Source organism: Amia ocellicauda, chromosome 21 (assembly GCF_036373705.1).
Source record: "Amia ocellicauda isolate fAmiCal2 chromosome 21, fAmiCal2.hap1, whole genome shotgun sequence".
NCBI classification, from domain to species: Eukaryota; Metazoa; Chordata; class Actinopteri; order Amiiformes; family Amiidae; genus Amia; species Amia ocellicauda.
The window spans coordinates 2,040,983-2,067,837 of record NC_089870.1 but is presented as its reverse complement, the minus strand read 5'-3'; the positions used below and the strand labels follow the sequence as shown (position 1 = coordinate 2,067,837).

Genomic DNA, 26,855 nt, shown 5'->3' with positions numbered 1-26,855 from the left:
GTGGCTGCAGCAGCTGGTATGATGGTAAAATGAGCTTTCCACAGGTCCATTGACTGCTAAAGCTGCTCTTTCTTATCCCTGATAGGGAATCAGATGGAGGTTCCTCTTGATCTTTATATGCCATATTTTCATCTGCAAAGCTCCATGCTGACAACACTATTAAAGTATTAAAGCACTATTATCATTATCTACATCAATTGTATTAGATAGGAATTAGGTAAAGTGTTTTATTTTTTTCTCTAAATATCATTAAAACCAGTTTTTTTAAACATGCTTAGAAAAGTCTTTTTTTAAATGCATCATTAATTTACGAACATAGTTCTATATGTATTATTTCTTTATATATACACACATAAACAAAGTAATTAAATCACGACTGCATTTCAAAGCTTATTTAATATAGGGGTAATGAAGGTAGTTTTTAACAGTGTAATAACATCTAACTCAGTAAAAGTGTATCTTACAGGCTTCAGTGATCCTGTACTAACAGCACATACACTACAGGTCCAAAGTTTTAGAACACCCCCATTTTTCCAGTTTTAATTTAAATGAAGTACACAAATGTAAGTACAGTTTCTTACACCATGAAAAGGCACTTGGAAGCTAGAGGAAACCCTAATAGGAAGAGGTCTGGCAGACCCCAAGCCACAACAGAATCAGAAGACAAGTTTCTGAGAGTCAACAGCTTGTGTGATAGGCGGCTCACAGGACAACAGCTTCAAGCTTAACACTGGTCGAAGTAAGCAAGTCTCAATTTCAACTGTGAAGAGAAGACTTTGAGCTGCAGGTTTGACAGGTCGAGTGGCAGTAAGAAAGCCATTGCTAAGATGGCAAAATAACAAAAAGAGGCTTGCTTGAGCCAAGAAGCACCGCCAGTGGACTGCTGAAGACTGGAAGAAGGTATTATGGACTGATGAAATTTGAAATCTTCGGTTCATCACGCAGGGTTTTTGTACACCATCGAGTAGGTGATAGGATGGTTCCTCAGTGTGTGACACCAACTGTCAAACATGGAGGAGGATGCGTGATGGCCTGGGGCTCTTTTGCTAGATCTAGAGTTGCCGACTTGTATAATATAAACCTTATTTGAGAGTGATCAGTCATTTCTTACGTATTTATTTTACACAATTGTTCCACCCAGAAAAAGAAAAGAGCCTTTAGTGATATATTTGTTTAGTTTTCCTTAGGTGTGACTAATTGATGGTCTAGGCCAGTGGTTCCCAACCCTGGTCCAGGAGGACCCCCTAACCTGCTGATTTGTGTTACAGCCGAGCTCTCAATTTACTTAATTGAACCTTAATTGAAGTAACAATCTGCTTAGATTTGACTTCTTAAATAGTGTAATAAAATAGTTGGTTCTTTTAATAAGTGCTTTATACAATTCTACACTTAAAACCCCTACTGTTTAAAATAATGAAAAGGCTCTGATTTAGGAAATGATTAGTCCAGTTAAGGGTCCAATTAAGTAAATGAGAGCTCGGTTGCAACAAAAAACAGCAGGGTAGAGGGTCCTCCAGGAGCAGTGATGGGAACCACAGGTCTAGGCAGTGCTGAATAAATGCAGTCCAGTGGCACTGTGCAAATGGCTATTGTTCAGTCTTATTTGAGTTTCTACAGTGCTGCCGTGTGTGTATACCCACCATACTCCCTAGAAACGTTGCAGTGAGCACACATTAACTGGCCGTTACCGTCACCTGCCCTACTTGACTGTTGGCATTTTCCATCCTGTGTAAACATCCAAGCCCCACCCACCTCCCTCTGTAAATGTTGACTTTAAAAATCACCATTGATTCAGTAGATTACACAGGAGAAGATGCAGTTATATATACCTTGTCAAAATTGGCATGATCTTATTATCAGTAGTAATATGGACTAGTTAATTGTATTGCATCTTTTTTTTTTTTGTGGGGGGGGATGGAATATTCAACATAATGCAGGAGTTGTATACAGCACCTCACAGTGTACTGCATTGAAGTGCTAACTAGAACTAATTATTTCCTTTGCTCAGAATTACCACCCTTCCAAAAACTAAAGCAGCTGATTGATTGAAGAGACAAGTTGTCTGTCTGCCCACACAAGATAAAATTCTAATGGAAGTTTCCTTGAGCCCAGATCATAAGAGCACATTATTCATATCTTGTGAACATGATGGCCTGTCTACAGGAGCTGCCTTGCAAAAGTATTCAAACCCCTGACCAATTCTCTCTGAATAACTGAATTGCAAATGGTAAATTGAAATTTTGTTCAGTTTAATATGTTATTAAAAAAAAAAAAAAAAAAAAAACTCAAAACCAATTATTGTTTTGTAACATTGGCTTTATGTTGGGAAATATTTGTAAGAAAACTGAAATATGTTGCTTGCATAATTATTCAGCTGCTGTGCTGTGGAAGCTCCCAGTTTACGCAGATGAAAGAAATTGCCCTAACAAGGAAACAATTACCTTACCATTGGCCTTTCTAAAGAAGTTAAAGAGAGTAATACAAATGCATGTATTAGGAAAAGGGTTCAAAAAATATCTAAGTGTTTGGATATTCCATTGAGCACAGTTGGATCAATAATCAGGAAGTAGAAGCTGCATCACACCACCCAGGCACTGCCAGGAAAGGCTGTCCCTCAAAACGATGCACTTAAACAAGAAGGAGACTTGTGAGAGAAGCCACAGAGAGGTCAACAATCACTTTGAAGGAGCTACAGAGTTCAGTGGCAGGGAGTGGATTAATGGTGCACCAGTCAATCATATCAAAAGCTGCATTTCTCTGGCCTGTATAGGGTGGTGGCAAGAAATACGCTGTTGCTCAAAAAGTACCATCTGAGTTTGCCAGAAAGCAAACCCAGAGTGACCCAGCTGAGATGTGGGAAAAGTTTTTGTGGTCAGATGATACCAAGATAACGAAAACTCAAAGCGCTATGTGTAGTGGAATCCTAACACTGCACATGCCTCAAGACACACCATCCCTACAGTGAAGTATGGTGGTGGCAACATCATACTGTGGGGATGTTTCTCATCAACAGGGACTAGGCATATTGTACAAAATTGAAGGAAGAATGGATGGATCAGAATACAAGGAAGTACTGCAGGAGAACCTGCTTCAGTCTGCTAAAAAAGCTGAAGCTTGGGAGGAAATTCACCTTTCAGCAGGACAATGATCCCACACACAAGGCTAAAGCAACATTATAGGGGCTCAAGAACAAAAAGATGGTCCAGTGGTCCAGTCAAATTCCTGATTTCAATCCCATTAAGAATCTGTGGCACTATTTGAAAATTGTGGTCCACAAGCATCATCTAACCAACCTGAACAACCTGGAGCAAATCTGCAAAGAATGCAAAATCACTCCTACACTATGTGCAAAACTGATGCATATCTACCCCAAAAGACTTAAAAGAAAGTTATTGCAGTGAAAGGTAGCTCTACCAAATATTAATGAGTGGACTCATGCAAGCAAAGTATTTCAGTTTATTTTTCCCCAACATAAAACCAATGTCACCATACAGTAATACATTTTGAGGTTCAGTGTTTTAAAATAAAATATTAAACCGAACAAAATTTAAATGTACCATTTGCAATTCAGTAATATGAGAGAATTGTTCAGGGGTTTGAATACTTTTGCAAGGCACTGTATGTTCTGATGAAGCCCAGCAGCACTGTCCCTGTTCAGACCAGTGGAATGCAGACATCAGTGTGCTATATCTCATGAGTCCATTAAGATCATCCTATTGGTACAGACCATTTCTGAACCTACAGACCCTGTAGTGAAAAACCTTCCCCCTCCCAGAAAGATTAAATTCTCAGACGCAAGATCCTGATGACCTATCTTTTGATTACAGGCTTTTTTCAGGATACCGTTTCCTTTCTTATAGCTTTTTAAAAATAATTGAATGTATAATGTACACAATCCCAATTCAATACATTTGCATTCCAGATTTTAACATAACAAAATGTGAAAAAGTCCTTGGGTGGTGAATACTTATGCAATTGTGTGTGTGTTGACCACAATTGGACATGGTTTTCCAAATAAAAGTTTTTGGGCACAGCACCAAGGTACATCAGCTGAGTTACCTTCAGTCAGCTGGGAGGCTGTGGAGCTGTGTGTTAAAGTACAAGCAGAGTTTCCTTGTGTGCAGTTCTGTGGCCATGATTCATTTTATGAAATCAGGTTACTAAATAAAAATGCAGTATTTACTGATATTTACAGGCTTGCAGAAGATTAACAATAGAGCAGTGATCTGTGCAAGCACCTTGATTTGTGAATTTTGGAAATATGTTGAGAATCCTTTAAAAAAAAAAAAAAAAAAAATATGGTCCCAGCTGCTTGACTGGTAAATAAATGCTTAAGAATGTCCTCAGTATTACGAGTTAGGAGGTAGTGTTGCCTTACAAAAATCTGATCCATGAGATACCTGTTTTGTACATTCTTAGCTGTTTTCACATCTGTGCTGTGTTAAATACTAAGCAAATGTGTAGGTTCAGGCCAGGTCCTCCACTTGAATGACCTTTAATTGTTGTTTCTCTCTAAAAGGTGTTTCAAGACCTTGGCACATCTGTGCTGGCTGGGGCAGCTAAGGGCTACAATGTGTGCCTATTTGCATACGGACAGACTGGATCTGGCAAGACCTACACCATGATGGGCACACCGGTAAGCCTGGGTATTGGAGCATAGGCCTCGGTGTCAGTTCTGAAGAGCAACATTGAGTGAGGCAGATCTTGATTTTAGTTTTAAACAGGACGTGAAAGTAGATCTGTGTTAAAGCAAGGCACCATACTGTATACAATTGTTTATCCTTTACATGTCATTTAATATATATATATATATATATATATATACTATTGATGAAATGACATACATTATTAAATAAAGCAGTTATGAAAAAACAACAAACAGACTAAATGCTAGATTTCTTTATTTTTAGCACTCCAAATGATAGGAGTAAGGTAAAACTTGCTTGCAGGTGTGGCTCGTTCATATGAGAAGGTGGGGCCAGAACCCCACTTAGAACTATGTTTTTGGGTGGATCATTTTTTTTTCTCAAACTCATTATCCACATAAATATATCATAAATTACTTTGTAGTTAATATTACTCTGTTTCTATACAGTTCATTAATCAAATAAGAAAACAAGTGTTGATATTTCAGAGTTAAAATCACTACTTCAGCGATTTGGTCTCCATTCAACTATTGTGCAATACTTGGGGCAGGGGAGCTCAGCGCCCCACTCCAGCAGGCAGGTTTATTATGGTGCCTTGTGGTCAATTATGGGCACTGCAGGAAGCGTTAATAGAGGCTCTGACGCTCAGTCCGCACATTTAGGCACATTACAAGACAACTTGGTAACTTAAACAGCTTGGCCCTGACAAACTGGACATTCATATATTACTCAACAAACAAAAGACAAGAGGAAAATGTACAACAGGACATTTTCATGTGCATGGTAAGATATGGTAACTGGGCGTGGCTGCTCTACATGGAATACAATATTCTGTTTTCCCTGCATAATGTTCTGGTCATCATTAGCAGAAGATAATGGACTAACACAGGGGTGAGAGATTTGAAACTTCAGAAAGGACTAAGAAACAATAAACACAAGAATAAGTGGAAAAGGGGACACAACCCTCTTGAAGTCCTATTTCTTGTCATTTTAAAAACTGACATCCTTCTCATTGTTGTGAAAATACATATAAATTGAAATAGGCTATTTTTAGACTTTATTTTATCCCGTGCCTTTTTAGTTAGGGACACTTGTGGAATAGGAGAAAGAAAATCAATCTTTAAAGTATGTAGGCACCTGCAGGGTTTTGTTACTACTAACTGCAATGGTCTCAACTAAGCTATTTAATGTCTATTCTGTTATAGCCTACAATTCAGTCACAGGTTTCACATCATTCATCAAATAACGATTTCAAAGGTGGGCGCGGTTAGCGATTCACCGCCCCACCTGTATTTATAGCCGTGAGCCGCTACTGCTTACCTGATTAAGCCACAAGTCAGACTACAAGAAGATCAAACAATGCTTTGTTCCAGACCTATATTACTAAGTGTATTGTGCAGGAAACCACATATCACTGATCACATTTCTATTAAGGTACAGATTCTAATGTTTTGCTATGACAGTGGTCTGAGACAAGTGCAGAAACAAAACCCTGCAGAATATCTCTACATCTCAACATAATACCTGCATGTAACTCCTCTTTGGACACTGCAAAAATAAAACATACATCTAAAATACAAAGACATTTTAAATATCCTTTGATGTGATGTAAAGGGCTGAAGTTATGTGACTCTTAATTTTCTATTACTTTTCAGGCATCAGTAGGACTGACTCCCAGGATCTGTGAGGTATGTCAGATTTGTGACTTAGTACAAAAATCTATAATGCATACGCTTTCCAACATTGGTGCAATCTAATTAAAAGAAGGAATGATCTTCACTGGATTCACTATGCAGTCAGCTCTAGGTTTAAATGGTTTATGTAAATGTATCATCATGACTGCTAGCACAGTAGTTTAGGTTATACTGTCTGTGTTCTAATTTCCTTAATTTTCATTAAAAATTATGAGAAAGTTAGAATGTATATTTTCCAGAAGGGTGATCTAATTAGAATGGTTGTGTCTGTGCTTGAGATCACTTTTGTTATGTTATGCTGAAATGTTCTACAAATTCTTCTGTGCTCTTAGAATTATGCAGCAATTCTTTTGGCAATAATTAATCCTCAGCTTGCCACACTTCTTTAAAATCATCAGTTTATAGCTCTTCATTTATCTGGAAGCTTGATGTTTATTTCTCCAGGGCCTCTTTACAAGAGATGACGTGTATCCTGAGGGACCGAACTCCTGCAGGGTAGAGGTCAGGTGAGTCTTGATTCTATGGGTATACTGCACAGCCAGCAAAGCATAGGAACACCATGACATGTTATTGTATTCCTCCTCATGCCTGTCTAGTATCGAAATTACTAGATCAATATTCTCAGTTTCTATTAGTTTTCAATTGTTTTGGACGTATGGCTTGATGGACGTATGGCTTGATGGACGTATGTTTTTGATGTTGACTTCCTATCTCTCTCATGATTTCCCTGAGACTTGCATCCATATACTAGTGTAGAGCTTCCCATGCCTTACACAGCATTACCACATTTAAACATTATTCTGCATAGCTTAGGGCAACTTTCTTTCATCAATGTTTGTTAATGCAAATTATACTTTCAGTGTAGGGCATTTAAACACATTTTGAGCAAAATAAATCAACAACAATCATCCTGAGATTGTGAAGCCATTTAGTTACTCTGCCCTCCTAAATGTCAAGACCACAGTGCTGGGAACCAGTTACCTAGTGTATCACTGTCCACCACGGACCGTTCACATAAACAAAGACTAAGGCTGCATCCAAAACCACATACTACACACTAAAGTTACGATGGAATATGTACTGCTGAAGTATGTGCTTTAAGCTTGTAGATTAATAAAATGCAGGAATTTGGTCGCACAAATTATGTAGTCAAATTGTGCCATATTGAACTTTACCTTCGCTGTTTAAGAACATAAGAAAGTTTACAAATGAGAGGAGGCCATTTGACCCACTGTGCGATTTTGGAGTCCATTAGTAACTACGTGATCCAAGGATCCTATCCAGTCTATTTTTGAATGTTCCCAAATTTTCAGCTTCAGCCACATCGCTGGGTAGTTTGTTGCAGATTGTGACGACTCTCTGTGTGAAGAAGTGTCTCCTGTTTTCCGTCTTGAATGACTTGAAACCAAATTTCTATTTGTGTCCCTGGGTCCGTGTGTCCCTGCTGATCTGGAAAAGCTCCTCTGGTTTGATGTGGTCGATGCCTTTCATGATTTTGAAGACTTGAATCAAGTCCCTGCTTAGTCTTCTCTGTTCCAGGGTGAAAAGGTTCAGTTCCCTCAGTCTCTCAGTAAGACATTCCCTTCAGACCTGGAATAAGTCTGGTTGCTCTCCTCTGAACTGCCTCTAGAGCAGCGATATCTTTCTTGAAGTGTGGAGCCCAGAACTGTACACAGTATTCCAGATGAGCTCTAACTAGTGCATTGTACAGTCTGAACATTACTGCCCTTGTTTTAAATTCTACACTTTTGACAATATACCCTAACATTCTGTTTGCCTTTTTTTATTGCTTCCCCACATCATTTGGATGGAGTCCACATAGACTCCTAGTTCTTTCTCCTGTGGTACTTCTTCTAGTTCTTTTCCTCCCATATTGTAATTATAGTGGACATTTTTGTTACCTGCATGTAATACCTTGCACTTGTCCACACTGAATTTCATCTGCCAGGTTTTGGCCCACATCTGAATATTATCTAAGTCCCTTTGAATATCCTGAGCTGCCGAGATTGTATCTGCTGAGCCACCTATTTTAGTATTATCTGCAAATTTGACAAGTTTGCTAACTATCTCAGCAAAGGCCCTAGTACTGATCCCTGTAGAACTCCACTAACAACCTCACTCCAGTTAGAAGCGACTCCTCTAATCGACACCCTCTGTTTCCTATACATCAACCAGTTCATAATCCATCTACTTACATTACCCTGAATGCCTACAGCTTCCAATTTGAGGATCAGTCTTTGGTGTGGAACCTTATCAAAAAAGCTTTTTGAAAGTCTAAATATATCATATCATATGCTTTCACGTGATCTACAACTGCTATTCGAAACATTTTGAATAAATTAGTAAGACATGATCTGCCTCGTCTAAACCCATGTTGACTATCTCCAAGAATTTGGTTTCCATTTAAGATGCTTCTCTATTTTCTGTCTAATAATTTTTTCCAACATTTTAGGTGAAACTGATTGGTCTGTAATTTCCTGTCTCAGTTTTGAGAGAGGAAAACATCAGTTTAATGATGATTTGCTGTAAACAAAAGACAACGTGGTAAATAAAAAAATTCTGACGACTATTCCTTTAAACTCATGTAAATAATTATTTACATGGCTAGCCTATCTGTATAGTTTTTGCTACTTACAGTTGAAAATGCCAATTTCTCAGACATTGAAAAGTTTCCAGTGCTCCCGTGCTTCTTTTCGAAACGGAAGCAGTATGTAAAGTATGAGTACTTTCCACATAATGTTGTATTCATACTGTGTATTTGGACATACTACTAATAGTGGCATACTGTTTTGACATGCTGTTAAGTACGCTAATATGTGGTTTTGGATGCAGCCTAAGTCTTTGTCATACTAACGATACACACTCAGTTAAAATGGATGCATAAAACACTTTCCTCAGACTGGTCTTAATTAGTCAATCACCCAATACATTCTGGGAATTACTATTATGACTGGGTTCAGTGTTTCCTCTTTCATTATAATGGGGCCCTTGAACGATAGGAAAAATACAACAACAAAATAAAAATACATATGCTCCGCTCCCTGCTCTTGTTCAGAACTGCCCCTGGACATGATTGCTTGCCCACTGTCCCAGTTGACAATCTGTCCCCCCCCCCATCCCTGCATCAGTAATACTTTCAGGGGGGCGAGATGTCCAGAAAGATAGAAGAATATGCTAAAACACATCAGTGTACTGGAGGAGGACTTACCTCAAGAATGTATCAGACCACAGAACTGGTTATTGAAATCTTTTGGGGAGGAGTTTCAATGTTTTGGGGGATTGCCGGTGGGCCAGAGAGTGGAGTGTGTGTAAGCCAGTGGGAGTTTTATTCAACTGGCCCCAGGTCTTAGTGTACAACTTTTGTTCAGATTTCTCTCTCTCACTCCTCAGCTTTCTTGAGATCTACAATGAACGTGTGCGAGACCTCCTGAAGCGCTCTGATCAGAAGAAACCCTTCACCCTTCGAGTTCGCGAGCACCCAGAGAAAGGGCCCTATGTACAGGGTGAGGCCTGCCATTCACTCACCACAGCACCCTCCCACTCAGGACCCCAGTAACTTTTAGTTTAGCAGTCCGTTCCAACTGCAGCATTCCAAACTGCCTTTTTATAGCCCTCAATTCAGATCAGTCAAAGGCGATATAGAAAAACAGATAAACACACATTCTTATATATTTTCTTGACTGAAATTCAAACTTAACGTATTTTTGTTGTTCTGGGGAAAATGATTTGCAAGTTTATACGACAGGAATAATGAAATTAAATTATACAAGAGCACAGATCAAATGAAAAATAGTGCATATATATTAAATTCTATCCATGGACCATGTAGAAGTTCAGTTAGCAGGGGTTAGGGCATTTTGTCCCAAGTAGCGCTGCAGTTTGGTGGGAACAGTGAATCAGCAGTTGCAAGGTTAAAGTCTGGCCCACATTTTGGTTTTGTCTGCATCTCAGGAAAAGAAGCAAGCTGAGGAAGTGACATCACCTCCTTGGAAGCTCAGAGTTGCAGCAGCTCAGAGTGGAGAGAGAGAGAGAGAGTGAGAGAGAATGTGCTGGCCTGGGGTGGGGGCATCTGACACAATGAAATGTGCTTTATATTAGTAGTCTATTTACGAGAGAGGGGTGACTTCCTTGTGATACACTAGTGTGTAATCGCTTCAGCCTCAGCTCATGATGAACAATTGACCTATATTCAGAGGAAGCTGAGGTCTATTTCACTTGGATGGTATACAAACTTTGAATGCATCTCAGCACAGCAGTCAATGTGAGCGGTTTACAAGATTCTCATAAAATTAATCGGGCAGTGGAGTGCCGAGATCTGAATTACTTCAAATTGGATTAACCTTTTGATTGTCTCCTTCCCTTTCATATAGATTATCTGATTACTTTACTCCTCATCCAAATGTGCAGCACTTTGTTTCTAACCCAATTTAAACTCCAGCTAATGGGCTGCTATGTTTAAGTGAAACATCCATTTAATATTTAATACTTACACTAGCTTGCTAGATGTTCCAACTTTGAAACATGAACAATTTGCAATGGAGCAAACAGCTTAAGCAGAGTAAATTGTTAATAAACTGGTAGTTTTGTTTTTGCAGTTAATGTGCTTGTACTATAAGAATCTGTCTTTTTTTTATGCTATGGAGAGCTGGCTATGCTCCATGACATTAGCTGTGGCAATGCAGTAACTACCTTCCAGTTTGATGATGCTGCAGTATATAGTTTGTTTGCCAGGGTGACAAAGACTGTATATTATTTCCACTGTATTGTAACACAGTACAGGACATTCCCAATTGCCTCAGCAGCATAGCTTATGCATTACATTTGCCTTATCTAACCTACGCTTGATTGTGACAACTCGGTCAAACCTAATAGACCTTACATCTGGCAAACAAGCAGCTCATTTTTATTTTGTCTTTTTTGTTTTTAGTCTCCCTTGAGCTGTCACGGTTGTATTTACTCACTTGGATCAATACATTCTACTTCAGACAGATACTGTTCTGTAGCAATGGAATTTTAGTTTTAATTAATCAGTTATGCCTAGAGCACATTACTTTCTAGAATCCAAGTTCATGGGAAAAGGTATATCTATATTAATTTAATTCCTGTAAACCACTTAGTCATTGTGCAATGTTCAAATACACTAGCATCTTTCAAAACTGATTTTCATGCTGGGACAGAATTACTCTGTACAGAAAGATTGTGACCTCTCAGGGGTTTGAATGTCCTGTTTTGTTGGTAAATTACTAAATGTTCTTATGTGTAGAGTGTGTATCGTATTCATCTAAAAATTGTATATAATATGAATATTTCATGTTATGAATGAAAACACCCTTCACCCTAATGATTTTAATGAGAAGAAACCGAGATGGGCTTAATTCCATTACAGGTCAGTCTCACATACTGATATTGTTTCTGAATCTCTGTTTTTGTCTCTTCAGGCCTGTCGCAGCACGTTGTTTCAGATTACAAACAAGCTGTGGAGCTCTTGGAAGAGGGGATTGCAAACAGGTAATCTATATACAAGTGTGAGGAGTCTATTTAATAACATTTTCAGAAAAGCTTGGTTCTACTACTTTCTTAATTCCATCTTAATATATATGTAATGAAAAAGTAATTTTAAGTAAAAGCACTTGTCAAATTTCTTTGAAGGGGAAAGATGCTGAGAATATGCACAAAGAGGCACAGCATTTGGATAGTTTTAAATGCAGCTCAATGTGGTTGGGGACTGTCTGTGTTGCTTGTGTTCCCCTGTGTGGCATTTGTGTCTTTGTTGTAGGATTACTGCAGCCACTCACATCCATGATGCCAGCAGTCGCTCCCATGCCATCTTCACCATCCAGTACACACAGGTCAGCTCCACACCACTTGGTAAACTTACTGTAGGATTTCTTGCACTTGTAATTTGGTTTTCCCATTGTTTTACCGTGGCTTCCTGCAGGTTTGACATACTTTTACTGTACTTTATTACACTGGGCCATGGGTAAACCAGTCTACTATAGCAATCATTTATCTTGGTGTTCCCATCCAGTGTATTAAAATAAAGTGAAGGCATTTTCAAACCAACAAGGAAACTTACATAAAAACCATGTTAAAAGTGCAAAACTCCTGTTAAATTTAAAGTATACTTGCAAAAGGGTAATAAGCAACATTTTCCCCAAAAAACAATCTGAGTCTTTAGTGTTAAGACAAACTGTGTTTTAGCCATATACAGGTTTGTTTTAGGTGTTAATTTGCACACCAGAGTTTTTAGCACTCGCAACACCCATATATAGTGTATATGTGCTTTCTGCAGCTTTTACAAATAAACTGAATATCTCTTCTGACCACTTACAGTGAGGGAAAAAAGTATTTGATCCCCTGCTGATTTTGTACGTTTGCACACTGACAAAGAAATTTGTCATTTTAATGTAATTTTAATGGTAGGTGTATTTTAACAGTGAAAGACAGAATAACAACAAAAAAATGCAGAAAAACGCATTTCAAAAAAGTTATACATTGATTTGCATGTTAATGAGGGAAATAAGTATTTGACCCCTTCCACTTAGTACTTGGTGGCAAAACCCTTGTTGGCAATCACAGAGGTCAGACGTTTCTTGTAGTTGGCCACCAGGTTTGCACACATCTCAGGAGGGATTTTGTCCCACTCACCTTTGCAGATCCTCTCCAACTCATTAAGGTTTCGAGGCTGACGTTTGGCAACTCGAACCTTCAGCTCCCTCCACAGATTTTCTATGGGATTAAGGTCTGGAGACTGGCTAGGCCACTCCAGGACCTTAATGTGCTTCTTCTTGAGCCACTCCTTTGTTGCCTTGGCTGTGTGTTTTGGGTCATTGTCATGCTGGAATACCCATCCACGATCCATGCCCTGGCTGAGGGAAGGAGGTTCTCACCCAATATTTGACAGTACATGGCCCCGTCCATCGTCACTTTGATGTGGTGCAGTTGTCCTGTCCCCTTAGCAGAAAAACACCCCCAAAGCATAATGTTTCCACCTCCATGTTTGACGGTGGGGATGGTGTTCTTGGGGTCATTCCTCCTCCTCCAAACACGGCGAGTTGAGTTGATGCCAAAGAACTCGATTTTGGTCTCATCTGACCACAACACTTTTCACCCAGTTCTCCTCTGAATCATTCAGATGTTCATTGGCAAACTTCAGATGGGCCTGTACATGTGCTTTCTTGAGCAGGGGGACCTTGCGGGCGCTGCAGGATTTCAGTCTTTCACGGCGTAGTGTGTTACCAATTGTATTCTTGGTGACTATGGTCCCAGCTGCTTTGAGATCATTAACAAGATCCTCCCATGTAGTTCTGGGCTGATTCCTCACTGTTCTCATGATCATTGAAACTCCGCGAGGTGAGATCTTGCATGGAGCCCCAGACCGAGGGAGACTGACAGTTATTTTGTGTTTCTTCCATTTGCGAATTGGAGTCTTGTCCCTGACATCCTTGGACAGCTCTTTGGTCTTGGCCATGGTGGAGAGTTTGGAATCTGATTGATTGATTGCTTCTGTGGACAGGTGTCTTTTATACAGGTAACGAGCTGAGATTAGGAGCACTCCCTTTAAGAGAGTGCTCCTAATCTCAGCTCGTTACCTGTATAAAAGACACCTGGGAGCCAGAAATCTTGCTGATTGATAGGGGATCAAATACTTATTTCCCTCATTAACATGCAAATCAATTTAACTTTTTTGAAATGTGTTTTTCTGGATTTTTTTGTTGTTATTCTGTCTCTCACTGTTAAAATACACCTACCATTAAAATTATAGACTGATCATTTCTTTGTCAGTGGGCAAACGTACAAAATCAGCAGGGGATCAAATAATTTTTTCCCTCTCTGATAGTGCTGTGAGAATGTGTTGGTAAAGATTGTGCCTGTAATATACTCATTGAATGTTTGTTACTCTAAGCAGTGGGTGAAAATGTTGACACCAAAACGGCAAAGCATGGAGCTGGATAGTTATGTCATATGTTTATATTTTTTACTTCTGTAATAGGTTTTGTATTTAGAAAAAACTAAATGTTACCTAACTTTCACATTAATAGGAATAATAATAATAAGACAGCTGTATCAGTACAGAATAATGCAATATAGTATTTTGGGAATATTACCAGCATTGGCAACTGTACTAAACAGAAACAATAAGGAAATAGGTTGTACATTTAAAATGTTAAAACTGAAAGTCACAAATGATGATTGACAACAATTTATATAGTTGATATCCCACTTTGGAAGCATTTTTGTTTGTTGTGCATGTATTATTATTTATGTATTTATTCTATATAGGCCATACTTGAGAACAACATGCCTTCTGAAATTGTCAGCAAAATCAACCTGGTGGACTTGGCTGGGAGGTAAGGTTGGCGGGACACTGCGGTTACCTATAACGACTTGATTAGTCCTCGTACATTGGGCCTAGGAGGTAGTCCATTCTGTGTTTGTCACCATTTTATGTTATTATGAAGTTACTACTTCACTAATTTAATTGTTTTTCTATACTGCCCTCTAGTGGACATTGAGAAATAGTGGTATTGGAGAGCTGTTTGTATGAGCTTGTTTTGAATGATTTAGGCTAAAATATCACTAAATTGAAGCTTTCAATCTTAAAGGACCATTATTTGTGTATACAATGGTCTTGTGAAACCTGAAACAAATGCATATTCTTTATTTTTTTCTTCCTCCATTTAAAAGTTTGGAATCAATATAGAGTGACTGAAGATTTGCATTCTCTTTGAGTGTGGGTGCCATAAACTTTTTGCTTAAATCTAGGCTCTATATAGGTAGGGAAAGTTTTCTGGGTGTTAGTAAGGGCAGTGATTTGAGGGATCAATGAGTGGTCTGATGCCAGTATTTTGCAGTGAGAGAGCTGATCCTAACTACTGCCGGGACCGCATCACTGAGGGCTCCAACATCAACAAGAGCCTGGTCACCCTGGGGATTGTCATCTCTGCTCTGGGTGGGTACAGTGGGTTCAGGGCCACCCAGATGTCCCATTTATCTTCAGTATTCCCACATGACCTGGTAGACAGTTGCCTTGGGGCAACAGTTGATCTGATAGGATATTTCCAAAAATGCAGCCATTTACTCATGAGTAAAAGTAAATTTAACTTGCTGTTTGCACTAGGTGTCTGCCGAGTTAGGCTCTGGCTCACCGAGACCCTGTACTGGATGAAATGCTTATTAAATGTGGATTGATGTTCTTTAATTGCAATATGGAGATCTGCATTACAATGTGCAGTAAATAAAATTGGTGCAAAATACAATATGCAATAAACATACATCCTAGTACAAATGAGCTAACAATTGAAGACATAATACAGTTAAGTTCCTGGTACATGCTGAAGGGTGGGGTAGGCATATCAGAAGTTACATTAAAATGTTAGAAGTGCTAACAATACATAAGTATTGGAGCATGAGGGAGGATAGTTTAATAAGAAAGTAATATATAGTGTGAAGACTTTTCTTATACACTAAGAAAGGTGAAGTGACTGTAGAAAATCGTGGTCCAGCTAAGTAAAGTTTTGGGGGAGTATATTTTATAAGTGTGACATTACAGTGAAGATTTACAGCGTTAAACTTCTAAAAGGTCTGTACTTTCATTTCCAGCCCAGAACTCCCAGATGTTCAGCAGCTGCCAGAGCATCAACAGCGTGGTGAGCGAGGGGGAAGGCAGCACTGCAGGCAGTCACTCCAGCTCCCACTCTGGGGGAGGCCGGCGCCATTGCTACATCCCTTACCGTGATTCTGTCCTCACCTGGCTGCTCAAAGACAGTCTAGGTGGAAACTCCAAGACCATCATGGTAGCCAGTGAGTCTATGCACGTCTCTTAGATTAATCTAAGATTAAGTTTCCTGAGTGCCATCTTAATATTTAAGGAGAGAAAACCAGTTCATGTTGTAAGAATAAGTAATCTAAAGAGCTTCAATGAATCCTTTTTGTTACTGTTTAAATTAATCTTCAGTGTCTTCCCCAGGATTTTCTGTAAGCTCAAAAGTGTCTGCGAGCCGGGGGGTGCTGTTGGATGGGGTGACTTTGGGTATAATTGGAGTTTGCGATTTGCTTGTCAGCCAATCATAAGCTGTCATTCGACATTTTATACTTTATACATACCAAAATGGCGGTCCGGGTCTAGAGCGCCTCTGCAATCTTGTATTTCGAATTATAGTGCCTTGATCCTGATTTTTTTTTTTTTTTATATATATATTTTTTTTCACATATCTTTCCACAGTCTGCTTTTTCATGCCAAAAGCTTGTTGGGTCCTCCCTATGTTTGCAGTCCAAGGTGTCCTGCCCTACAATGTTTGCCCTGGCAATACACTTGAAAGATCCACCTACATTACATTAGTTGCTCATTGAGTGTGCTTAACCATGATGAATGACCTATTATGAGTTTGTTATTAAAAAAAACTGTGACATGGAAACAGCCAACAACACCCGTCACCAACTGCCCCAGCTGATAGTGTCCCACTTGAATACAATTCTTGGGAGAACAATTCTTAGTTTGTTTTACTTAAATGAAGCCCTGAAATGGAGTTGATTTTCAAGGCCTTTGAGACCCTACCAGATAAATGTTCAGACTTCAAACAAGAATACATTTTTAATGTGTTTCATCCCAAAGGTGTTCCCACAATTATTTTATGTTAAAGTTGTAAGTGAATCTGTTAATGCCCAGCTGAGTGGCATTCAATCTTTATGAGTAGGTCACTATGCAAGAGTAGGTCAAAGAAATTACATTGCCTATTAAAGCAGGGGAAAATGTTGCTATGCAGGATTACACTCACAGGCCTTAGCCTCTTTACCATTGCTAAGTGAATGGTCTCTGAAACTGACTGCTCTCTTTTTCTACTCTCTCTTATAGCCATTTCTCCTTCCAGTAGCAGCTACAGCGAGACCCTCAGCACCCTGCGCTATGCTGCCCATGCCAGAAACATTGTCAACAAGCCCCGAGTCAATGAGGTGAGGCTGTGGGTGGGGCATGCACCCTGTTTAGGTAGCTCAGCACTGGATTGTGCTTACATGAGTCCATAAGTAGGTGGATGAGTTTTATGTGAATGGTGTGTATAGATTCATACATCAAAAACATGAATTTATGTCCAAATTCAACTGTAAACATTCCAATTGATTGAGTCAAGACAGGAGTGTAAATTTTGAGCACATAGTCAAATGGAATCTACAGCTGCAACCTGTTAACCATATAGTTAGAACAACAACATATAGAAAATAAATCTATTGCATATTAAATTAGTGTATATTTCTATATGTTTATGTATAGTTACTCTTGTAAATGTGCATTTCAATATGGTTTATGCATGTATGTGGTTTAAATTACAGTGTGGAGCTGGTTCCAACAATATTCTCTCAGTGCAGTGATAGCACAGTATCTTTTCAAGCCCTGGATGGAGCCCTGGTCTGTCTTGGTCAGTGTGAATGAACATGCAGTAAGATGCCTCTGTTCTCTGCAGGACGCCAGTGTGAAGTTGATCAGAGAACTGCGGGAGGAGATCAACAGGCTGAAGAACATGCTCCTGAGCTTTGAAATGGTACTTCACCACCAGAGGGCACGTGTTGTGTGGCAGGGCTGTCACTCTCTCACTACCTGGAGTCCAATGCATTTCAGATAATTTCTCACATCCATATGTTTACAGTAGCTATTTCTAATTACCCTAACCTGGTCCTGGTCCCATTTGCGTAAAACTGTGCTGATGTTACGGACACAATTCATTCTAGCTTCTTCTATATTTTTTTACATAATCTCCTTGCAATCTCCTTTAGTTCTATAATCTATCTCTTTTAGGTGCTGTAATATTATTAGTAGTAGTATTAAGGACAACATGCAGACCGCTACGGTCACAACATTATCTCTGTTTTTCTACCACACCAGCGTAACCCCAGCCCCTCATTCAGTGAATACAGAGATGGAAACCTCTCGGATATCGTCTTGCAGAATGAACTGAAGGTATGCCAAAATTCAGCCTGCAAACACCCCCCACTCTTGTCTAATCAAGCACATGCACACTATTCTGCTAAAAGGATATTTTCATTGCCCAATTTCTTGCCCCATTTCTTGCCCCATTTCTTGCCCCATTTCTTGCCCAATTTAACAGCCCATTTCTAGGTTAATTGCTAAATTCAACCAACTCTCATTGTCCAATAAATATATTGAAGGAATTGAATTACATTCTCACAGATTTGATTATGTTGAACTGATGTAATAGCTCAAAAGAGGCTTTGGGCCCCTTCCATTTGTTCCTATCTGTGCATTACTGACTTATATTACTGACATTACTGAAATATATTTGTATAGGCTATACAGAAGTTATAAGTAGGCTCCTGTGTTTTTCATTGATTAAATACTGTTTATAAAGACAGGGGTGCCCTGCTTGTGGCTAGTTAGTGTTGAGTACTGTTTTAGCCAGTTGGCATGTGACTTTTGCAAATGTTGAAGTAAAGTAGAATGGTTATTTACCAATGTATTTTTATAATTATTTTTTTGAAGTTAAATTAACCTGGCAGGTGAAAGGTATATCTTATTGTGTGAAATAGTGTGTGAGGGTTTGACATCAGTACCAAAAAGTTGCAGTTTTATACCATGAGAAACAACATCCTTTTAGCTTTTAACATCCTTTTATAGAAACTAAACAATTTAAAATTCAGTCTAAAAACCTCCAAACTTATGTTTAAGTGGTATGGTTTTATATGTATCTGAGGGATTATAATACAGCTAGAGGAACTTGCAACATCCATGTTTCTCCATGGCTACAGTTTGGGCAAAAATGTATTGGTATTGGTTTCATTAAGGTGTGGACAGTTCTATCTGGATGCAGTTATAGTAAATGGTGCTGATCAAATTTCTGAACCTCGCTGAATTGAATCACAATAGATTGAGCAGCTGACCAAAGACTGGACTGATAAGTGGAGGGACAAGCAGGAGCTGCTTGAGCAGTACTGTGTGGACATCAACAGGGAGAGAGCCAGGGTGCAGATCGATTCCCTCCTGCCCCACCTCATTGCTGTGGATGGGGATGTCCTGAGCACTGGTGTGACCTTCTACTACCTGCAGGTAAGTACATAGATGCTTAATGAAGAAACCCTGAGGGTCTCCTGATAAATCTACACTGATCAAAAATCTACATAATTTCAGTTCCATGATTCATGAGCTGAAATTAAAGATCCCAGAAATGTTCCATATGCACAAAAGCTTATTTCCAAACACTTTGAAGATGCTTGTGTAGCTGCAATAACTGTGGCGCGTCAACTCGCAGTTTTCTACTTATAGTCAAAAAAACATCTCTCACGATTCTCTTACATTGATATTTTCTAAAACATCGAGTTGCGGACAGTTAAAAAAAAAAACTGCATGGTGTTATTTCTTATTCAACATTTTGAAAAAAATATTATAAGTGTACCTATTAAGCCCACCAAAATTGAGACATTAAAGACATTATTCACTGGTTTCTGGAAGACAAGTGATGAGAAAATGAAAGATTAATCTCTCACTTTTATATTTTCAAAATTAGAAATAAAGAAATATTAATGAAAATGTGAAAAGTCCTGACGGGGCTTAATGGGTACCTAATGTACCATTGAAGACCACATATGTACCAAAACATCCCACTACAGGAGTTTTGTAAATAAATCTGTTTTAATTAATGAATATATCTAATACATTTCCTCCACAAGAAAAAGTGTTAACTGTTAAAATCAATTCAATAAAGTAATTTGTTGTAATAATGCATATTTAAGATAATTAATCTCTTAAATTTACATTAAGTATTGGAATTTAACCCCAAAAGAAAATGAAAACATGTTAAGTGTTTTTCTGGGGGGTCCCCTGCACAGCAAAGTTTTTTCTTCACTTTCTAAAATGGCTACTAGGAAGTGACAGCACTTGATGAACCATATCTTAATAAATATACATCTGACTGGCTTAAAATAAGAACTGGGATGGAAATAACAAATGCATGCATTTGTGGAGATATCAAGTAGCAGAACATATCAAACTTCAAAAGTCAAACATGGTAGTGGACTTAATGGGTACATGAGCTTAATTGGTACACTTAACTTATGCTGTTTCTGTTAAAATAACTAATTTCGGTTGTTCACTGAACAAATGCTGTGAGTCATTCTAAGTTTGACTCCTCATAGCCTATTTAACTGGAAAATACATTTAAACATTTTAGAGTGATCTTATTTTTTATCACTGTAGGCTATTTTATTTTTGTTTTAGTATTGTTATGATAGGATGGGATGCTTTTTTGGGCACCAACACTGTGTTAATGTGATCAGGTATTAGGCTACCATCGCAGAGTGAAACATTGCAACTCCGATGTGATCACCGTTAAAGCCTTACAAAGTCAATATGTTGATATTTTTGTCAGGAACCTCCTCACACAACATAACTGAAAGCACACGTTTGTAACCGAGTCATTTACATATTGTTCGTTTGTATTTCAAATGCTCCTTTTAAAGTCATGATTTTAAGTTAGCAAATTTATAACACTTACAAAAATCTCAATATATCTATCCGAATCAATGTATAAAAGATGGCTCATCATTATCCTGGTTCTGTATGGAATGCATGTACATAATTTACACTGCGCATTTACACTGCCATTTCTGATCCGAATCAGAACATTTGATCACTCTCAGTGGTGTTGCGTTTACACTGCCAAAAGTCCAAACTTCATTATATGCATATATTATATTAGTCCTTTATAACATGGCTAAATCAAAAACTGTTGTTTTATCTCATTGTGAATTATTCCAACAAGCAAAACCAACGCACTTGCATATTTTTCACAAACTGAAGCATTTTAAATACATATACAACATTTTTTTGCAAACATAAAATAAGTTACTTTTTGCAGGCAAAGCATTTTAAATCAAAATACAAATCTAGGATATGTTTTTTGCTAAGATAAAGTAACAAGCCATGTAGTGTGAATTTTAACAATATTATATTTGTAATAAGGAAGTAGGGAAGGGTCTCTTATCTGCTCCACTGATGCATGTCTGCTGCCTGACTTTAAACCGCCACTGCATTAACACATCATACCAAACTTAATTATATGTTTATATTAAATTAGTGTTTTAGAAAACAGGGCTCAAAATTTGTATTTCTCATTATTAATTATTATACTAAAACCAACGCACTTCCATATTTTTTCACAACTGAAGCATTGAAAATAAAAATATAATTATATATTTTTGCTAACATAACAAGCCATTTAGTGTAAGTTTTAACACTATTGTATTTATAATACGGCAGTAGGGAAAGGTTCTCCTATCTGCTCCACTGACATAAAGGCTGTTTATCTGCCGCTTACCTTTAAAACACACACTGCTGCAGTGCTGCTGGAACTTGAGCCGGTTGATCGTTTACACTGCTAGGATCAAATGCTACCGATGCATTTGATCCAGATCAGAAATGGCAGTGTAAATGCGCCTAATGAGACGCAGCCGGTTCAGTTCATTATTGTTGCGCAGTGGTGAAAAATTGGTGCAGCCTAATAGTGTGGGTGCCACCAACTATAAATGTTAGTCGCACCAGTGCCAATAATGGAAAAAGTTAGTCTAGAACCTTGCTTTGAAATTGTTGCATGTTGCGTTCAGAATTATGTTCATTGTAAATACCAATCAGCATAACCTTTTAAGAGTTTAGTCCTTGAAACACATGGCCCTGACTATTTTATACTTTTTTTGTTTGTTTTTTGGAAGTAGTCAAATATTCTGTGTATGGAAAGAAGAGAGACATCAGTGTTTTTATTTTCCTCCCTTGGTATATTTTCGTTCATTCACAGACATTTTGAAAGCAGAAGAGTTGCAATTTGACTTTTCAAAGCAAAGTGTAAATTATATTAACCTTTGGAAACTCCTCACTGTTTAGGGCTGTTTAAAGCAAAAGGTATACATTGTCTTTTGGATTCTCTTCCAGTAAATACTCAATTAAACCTTTTTAAACTAATAATCCATTACTATTTCATAATTCATGTCAAGGGAATGTTATTTTCTGGCTGTTTAGAGAGCTGCAGACAAGTGATATGGATATATAATATTAAATGATATAACAGTGGTCCATATTCATTAAACTTTCACAACTGTTTTTCCTAATGAGGAGAAAAAACATGAGGAAGTGCTGCATAAAACTTTGAGTGCCATTTAGTATTAAGTAAGTGTTTCATGTTTTAGTTAATCACTGCTTGTTTATTTCTCAGCTTTTTGACCTGATGTTAAGGTTATATGAATATGGACCAGAGTGTCCTGAGAACTTGCATAGAAACACAGCGGTAATTTAGCGATTGATTCGCTTATGTCCCCATTGATATCAGTGGTTCAAGCCCCTGCCCTGGCCTTCTGTGTCACTAACTAAGTGCTTCTGTCTTTCAACTAGATTGTCCTCTCCTCTCTCTCTCTCTCTCTTCTTTTCGTGACTTGGTCTGTTTGCAGTCATGCAGATGTGACCCAAGGTAACGTAGCCTGAGCTTTTGCTTTTCTTCCCTGCTTTTACTTTTTTCTTCTGTCTTGACCTCGAACAAAAACAGCATCTTGATACTGAGTTAACTAGAAACAGACATACACTTGATCAAAGCTGTATGCTTCCTCTCTTAATTATGATAGTAAATGGAAAATACAAATATACAGAATGTCCTCTATGCTATGCTAAGGCAGTGGTTCTTAACCTTTTTGAAGGCTTGCACCCCCTGCAGCGATCAATGGTAATCCTGTATCCCCATCAGGTCAAAGTGTCCACCAATACCATCATTCAGTTTTCTCCAAGGAGGAGAACTAGAAAGCAAAATAAATCATACAAATATACAGCTTTATTCTTTTATTCAAACTATTCCTCAACTGCAGACATTTGGGTACTATACAGGGTCTATTTGTGCTTAAAAGATGCATCCCCAATTGCAGAATATGTAGTTCAAACAGGAATGGGGTAACGCACACTATCAGAAATGTTTTAAATATGATGTTAAAGTTAATATGTCATAGTTTCCAGTCCACTGTATTTGATCCCTCCTTGATACTCATACTGTTTCTTTTCTCACAGGAAGGAGTGACCAAAATTGGGCCCTCTGATGAACTTAAGGATTACCACATAGGTAAGAAGGTTGAGAAGGTGTCTCACAATTAAGTGGTAGATGACGGAAGAAAAAAGTAAAAGTGGATGGATGAAAGTGAAGTAAACACATGACATACATTAAAAATTTTAGAACACATTGGGCATGGAAATGGAATGGCCCAGATCTAAATCCTCCTTCAATTTATTTTTTATTTAGCCATCCATCTGTTGGCAGGAACTTATCTGTTGCATTGTTGTAGCCCTATCATTACTGGGAAATGTGGAATTATTTTTCTGGGTTCTCTAGTTGTAGTTGTGGCTGTGGCTGAATCCCTTTTTGTGGTTCAGTCCTGCAGGGTCCCAGTGCAGACAGAGCATGTTGTGAGATTGTGAATGAGCGAGGGGTCGTAACCCTGCGACCCGTGCCAGGCAACCTCTGTACCATCAACCATCGAGAGGTGACAGAACCATGCCGTTTGGCTCAAGGTAACTGCTTTCAGCCCAGACTACACACCTCCCCTCCCCTCTCCTTAAACACTCACTTAAACCTCACAGCATATGTTTTCTTCTTCTTTTGCCTGTCTTCAGATTTTAAAGTTTCTGAAATAAATTTAATAGGAAGCTATTCATTGTGCTCAGGTTCAGGTATGCTCACACCATAGCCTTTTTGCTAATTATGATACACAGAACAAAAGGCAATTAGTTTAAGTTTTTATTAAGCCATTGATTTCAGTGAAGCCATTTATTTTTGCTGTTGTCTGTTTGTCTCCTCTTCAGCACACATTCATCTCAAATAAATGTATATTGCTTCTGAATCTTCCAGCAGAATGACTATAGCGTTTTGTGACTGTTAATGTTGTGGATCTACATTTACTCTAATTCATGTGAGAAATGTTTTTCCAAAATTTGTCTACGTGCTAAACTGAATATATTGTATCGTGGAAATGATCCTTATGTCAAGTCAGCAAAATTTCCTCCCAACAGGAGCAAAGACATTCTAATTCAAATCCTGTTTAGGCCATACAGATTAAATCCTTCAAGGCAATCCTAATAAGGGGCATTACTGAGTTATGTAAGAAATCTGGATGCCTCAGTGAGAATTGGATGTGGGTTTGAAGGCAGGTATAGTAGAAGTAAGCTGTGTGCTGGGTTGGGCATCTGCAACTGGCAGTTCACAGCTCCCTCAGTTAGGCTCTCAATGTATCTCCCCAGGGGCCATGATTGTGCTGGGAGGGGCGCACAAGTTCCGATTCAACCACCCTGCTGAGGCGGCCATCCTGAGACACCGCAGACGGGTGAGCCTGCGTTACTGCCCTTGTTCTAAATTCTACACTTTTGACAATATACCTTAACATTCTGTTTGCCTTTTATATTGCTTCCCCACATTGTTTGGATGGAGAAAGTGAGGAGTCCACATAGACTCCTAGGTCTTTCTCATTTGTTACTTCACCTAGTTCTATTCCTCCAATAGTGTAATTATAGGGGACATTTTTGTTACCTGCATGTAATACCTTGCACTTGTCTACATTGAATTTCATCTGCCAGATGTTGGCACACAACTGAATATTATCTAAGTCCCTTTGAATAACCCGTGCTTCCGAGATCTGAGTCCAGATCATTAATATAGATTAGGAAAAGCAAAGGCCCTAGTAATGATCCCTGTGGAACTCCACTAACAACCTCACTCCAGTTAGAACCAACTCCTCTAATCGACACCCTCTGTTTCCTATACATCAACCAGTTCATAATCCATCTACTTACATTACCCTGAATGCCTACAGCTTCCAATTGGAGGATCAGTCTTTGGTGTGGACCTTATCAAAAGCTTTTTGAAAATCTAAGTACATCATGTCATATGCTTTCACGTGATCTACAGCTGCAGTTACATGTTCAAAGAACTCTAATAAATTAGTAAGACATGATCTGCCTCATCTAAACCCATGTTGACTTTCTCCAAGAATATGGTTTTCATTAAGATTCATTAAGATTGAGTTAGCGGCCTATAAATAATTTCCCTCATAAGCTATCTTGCTTTCCACATGTGGGTTACATAAGACTCTGAAAAGTTAAATGCAGGTAGTATTTGCTCTTGTCTCTTGACCCCCTGTAAGATTGGCATTTTCATATAACGTGGTTATTGAAGTGTGTTTTTTACATAGATACATCTTGCCTTATTTAAAATTTTGGATTTATGTAGCTTTTTCTCAAACAATCCTAGAAAATAAGTGTTAAAAAGGATTCTTGTTAAACTATTTAAAATAAAGAAACAGATATATTACTAACAGAGTGACTTTCCTTATAACCATATTAAGAAAATATATATTAGGACTGGGTAAAACGATTTTCCAATTAACTGGGATTTTGACAATCTGATATTGATTCTAAAAAAACAGATTGATCTTATAAATCTATACATTTTCAAAGCACAAGCGTACTTGCTCTGCCCCCTTCTCTCATTCACCATGGCTAAACCTGATAAGCCCGACAATACACGATCGCCCCCAACCGGCATTATTCAATGCGTGATCCCCCCCGCTCTTCAATAGACATTGGCTGTTTCACACATACACTAAACTTAGCCTTGCACTATTTTGAAGGTTGAGGTATGCTTACTTAACAGATTTTATTCAGACTTCAGTGGAATAGAAAATTGCTTTTGAGTGATAATACATCAGGTAGCTACATTTTTAGGTGTTGTTAATATATGTGGTGACATGCACTTTTATGAATGAATCGGGAGATCAGATGGATACCAGTGGGGTTATGTTCTCCTTGAGAATGCATGTTAACGTGGTAAATGTATTTCTGCCTGAATTGGGAGGTAAGGTGAGGTTGAATGTAGAATGTGTTAATGGTCGGCTCTCTCCCTGCAGACTAGTGAAGGGTTCCTGAGCAGTGGCTCTGGGCAGTGCTTGCACTCTGAGACTGAGCCTCTTTCACCCGTGAGCAGGTAAATGAAACACACACACACACACACACACACACACACACACACACAAATACACACACACACACCTTGTTCTCACACTGTGCTGATCAGCTCTCCCTCCTGAACCAGTTAAGTACAACACACTGTGAATCCTGAGCACAGTCCATAGAGCATGTAACCCTGCCCAGCTTCTCCCTCGAGTTTGGCTATTTACACCACTAAGAAGCAGTATTTCTTGATGACAGTAGAGGGAAATATCCCTGCAAGTTCCTCTGTGAGAAAAGCAACAAAAACAAATTGACTGCAGTTCAGCTGTTTTAATGTACACATATTGACATCTTTCTAGCTACCGATACAGGATATACAGTAAAAACACATTCAAGTTCTGTACCTGAAAAGGATAATTTATTTTATCATTAGTTGCATTAGTAATTAAATCAAGGGTTCGTTCTCCAAACACTCCAAAATGCCATTTCTTTATTATTTTTAATTTGGTTTTGGTTTTGCAATTGAAGAAACAAGGTATC

The 26,855-nt window shown here is 38.5% G+C and overlaps 1 protein-coding gene across 1 annotated transcript in view; it reads left to right on the top strand.

Annotated features, from left to right (window-relative positions):
* Window positions 1–26,855, top strand: part of stard9 (StAR-related lipid transfer (START) domain containing 9) — a 95,427-nt gene that overhangs the window by 37,401 nt on the left and 31,171 nt on the right. Inside the window, exons 4-20 of the mRNA XM_066694790.1 lie at window positions 4,520–4,636; window positions 6,302–6,334; window positions 6,785–6,846; window positions 9,731–9,843; window positions 11,779–11,848; window positions 12,117–12,189; window positions 14,624–14,691; window positions 15,196–15,293; window positions 15,944–16,144; window positions 17,196–17,293; window positions 17,800–17,877; window positions 18,219–18,293; window positions 19,218–19,397; window positions 23,388–23,439; window positions 23,748–23,885; window positions 24,612–24,694; window positions 26,273–26,349. Coding sequence (XP_066550887.1) covers window positions 4,520–4,636; window positions 6,302–6,334; window positions 6,785–6,846; window positions 9,731–9,843; window positions 11,779–11,848; window positions 12,117–12,189; window positions 14,624–14,691; window positions 15,196–15,293; window positions 15,944–16,144; window positions 17,196–17,293; window positions 17,800–17,877; window positions 18,219–18,293; window positions 19,218–19,397; window positions 23,388–23,439; window positions 23,748–23,885; window positions 24,612–24,694; window positions 26,273–26,349 — 1,616 coding nt within the window. The remainder of the gene's footprint in view (window positions 1–4,519; window positions 4,637–6,301; window positions 6,335–6,784; window positions 6,847–9,730; window positions 9,844–11,778; window positions 11,849–12,116; window positions 12,190–14,623; window positions 14,692–15,195; window positions 15,294–15,943; window positions 16,145–17,195; window positions 17,294–17,799; window positions 17,878–18,218; window positions 18,294–19,217; window positions 19,398–23,387; window positions 23,440–23,747; window positions 23,886–24,611; window positions 24,695–26,272; window positions 26,350–26,855) is intronic.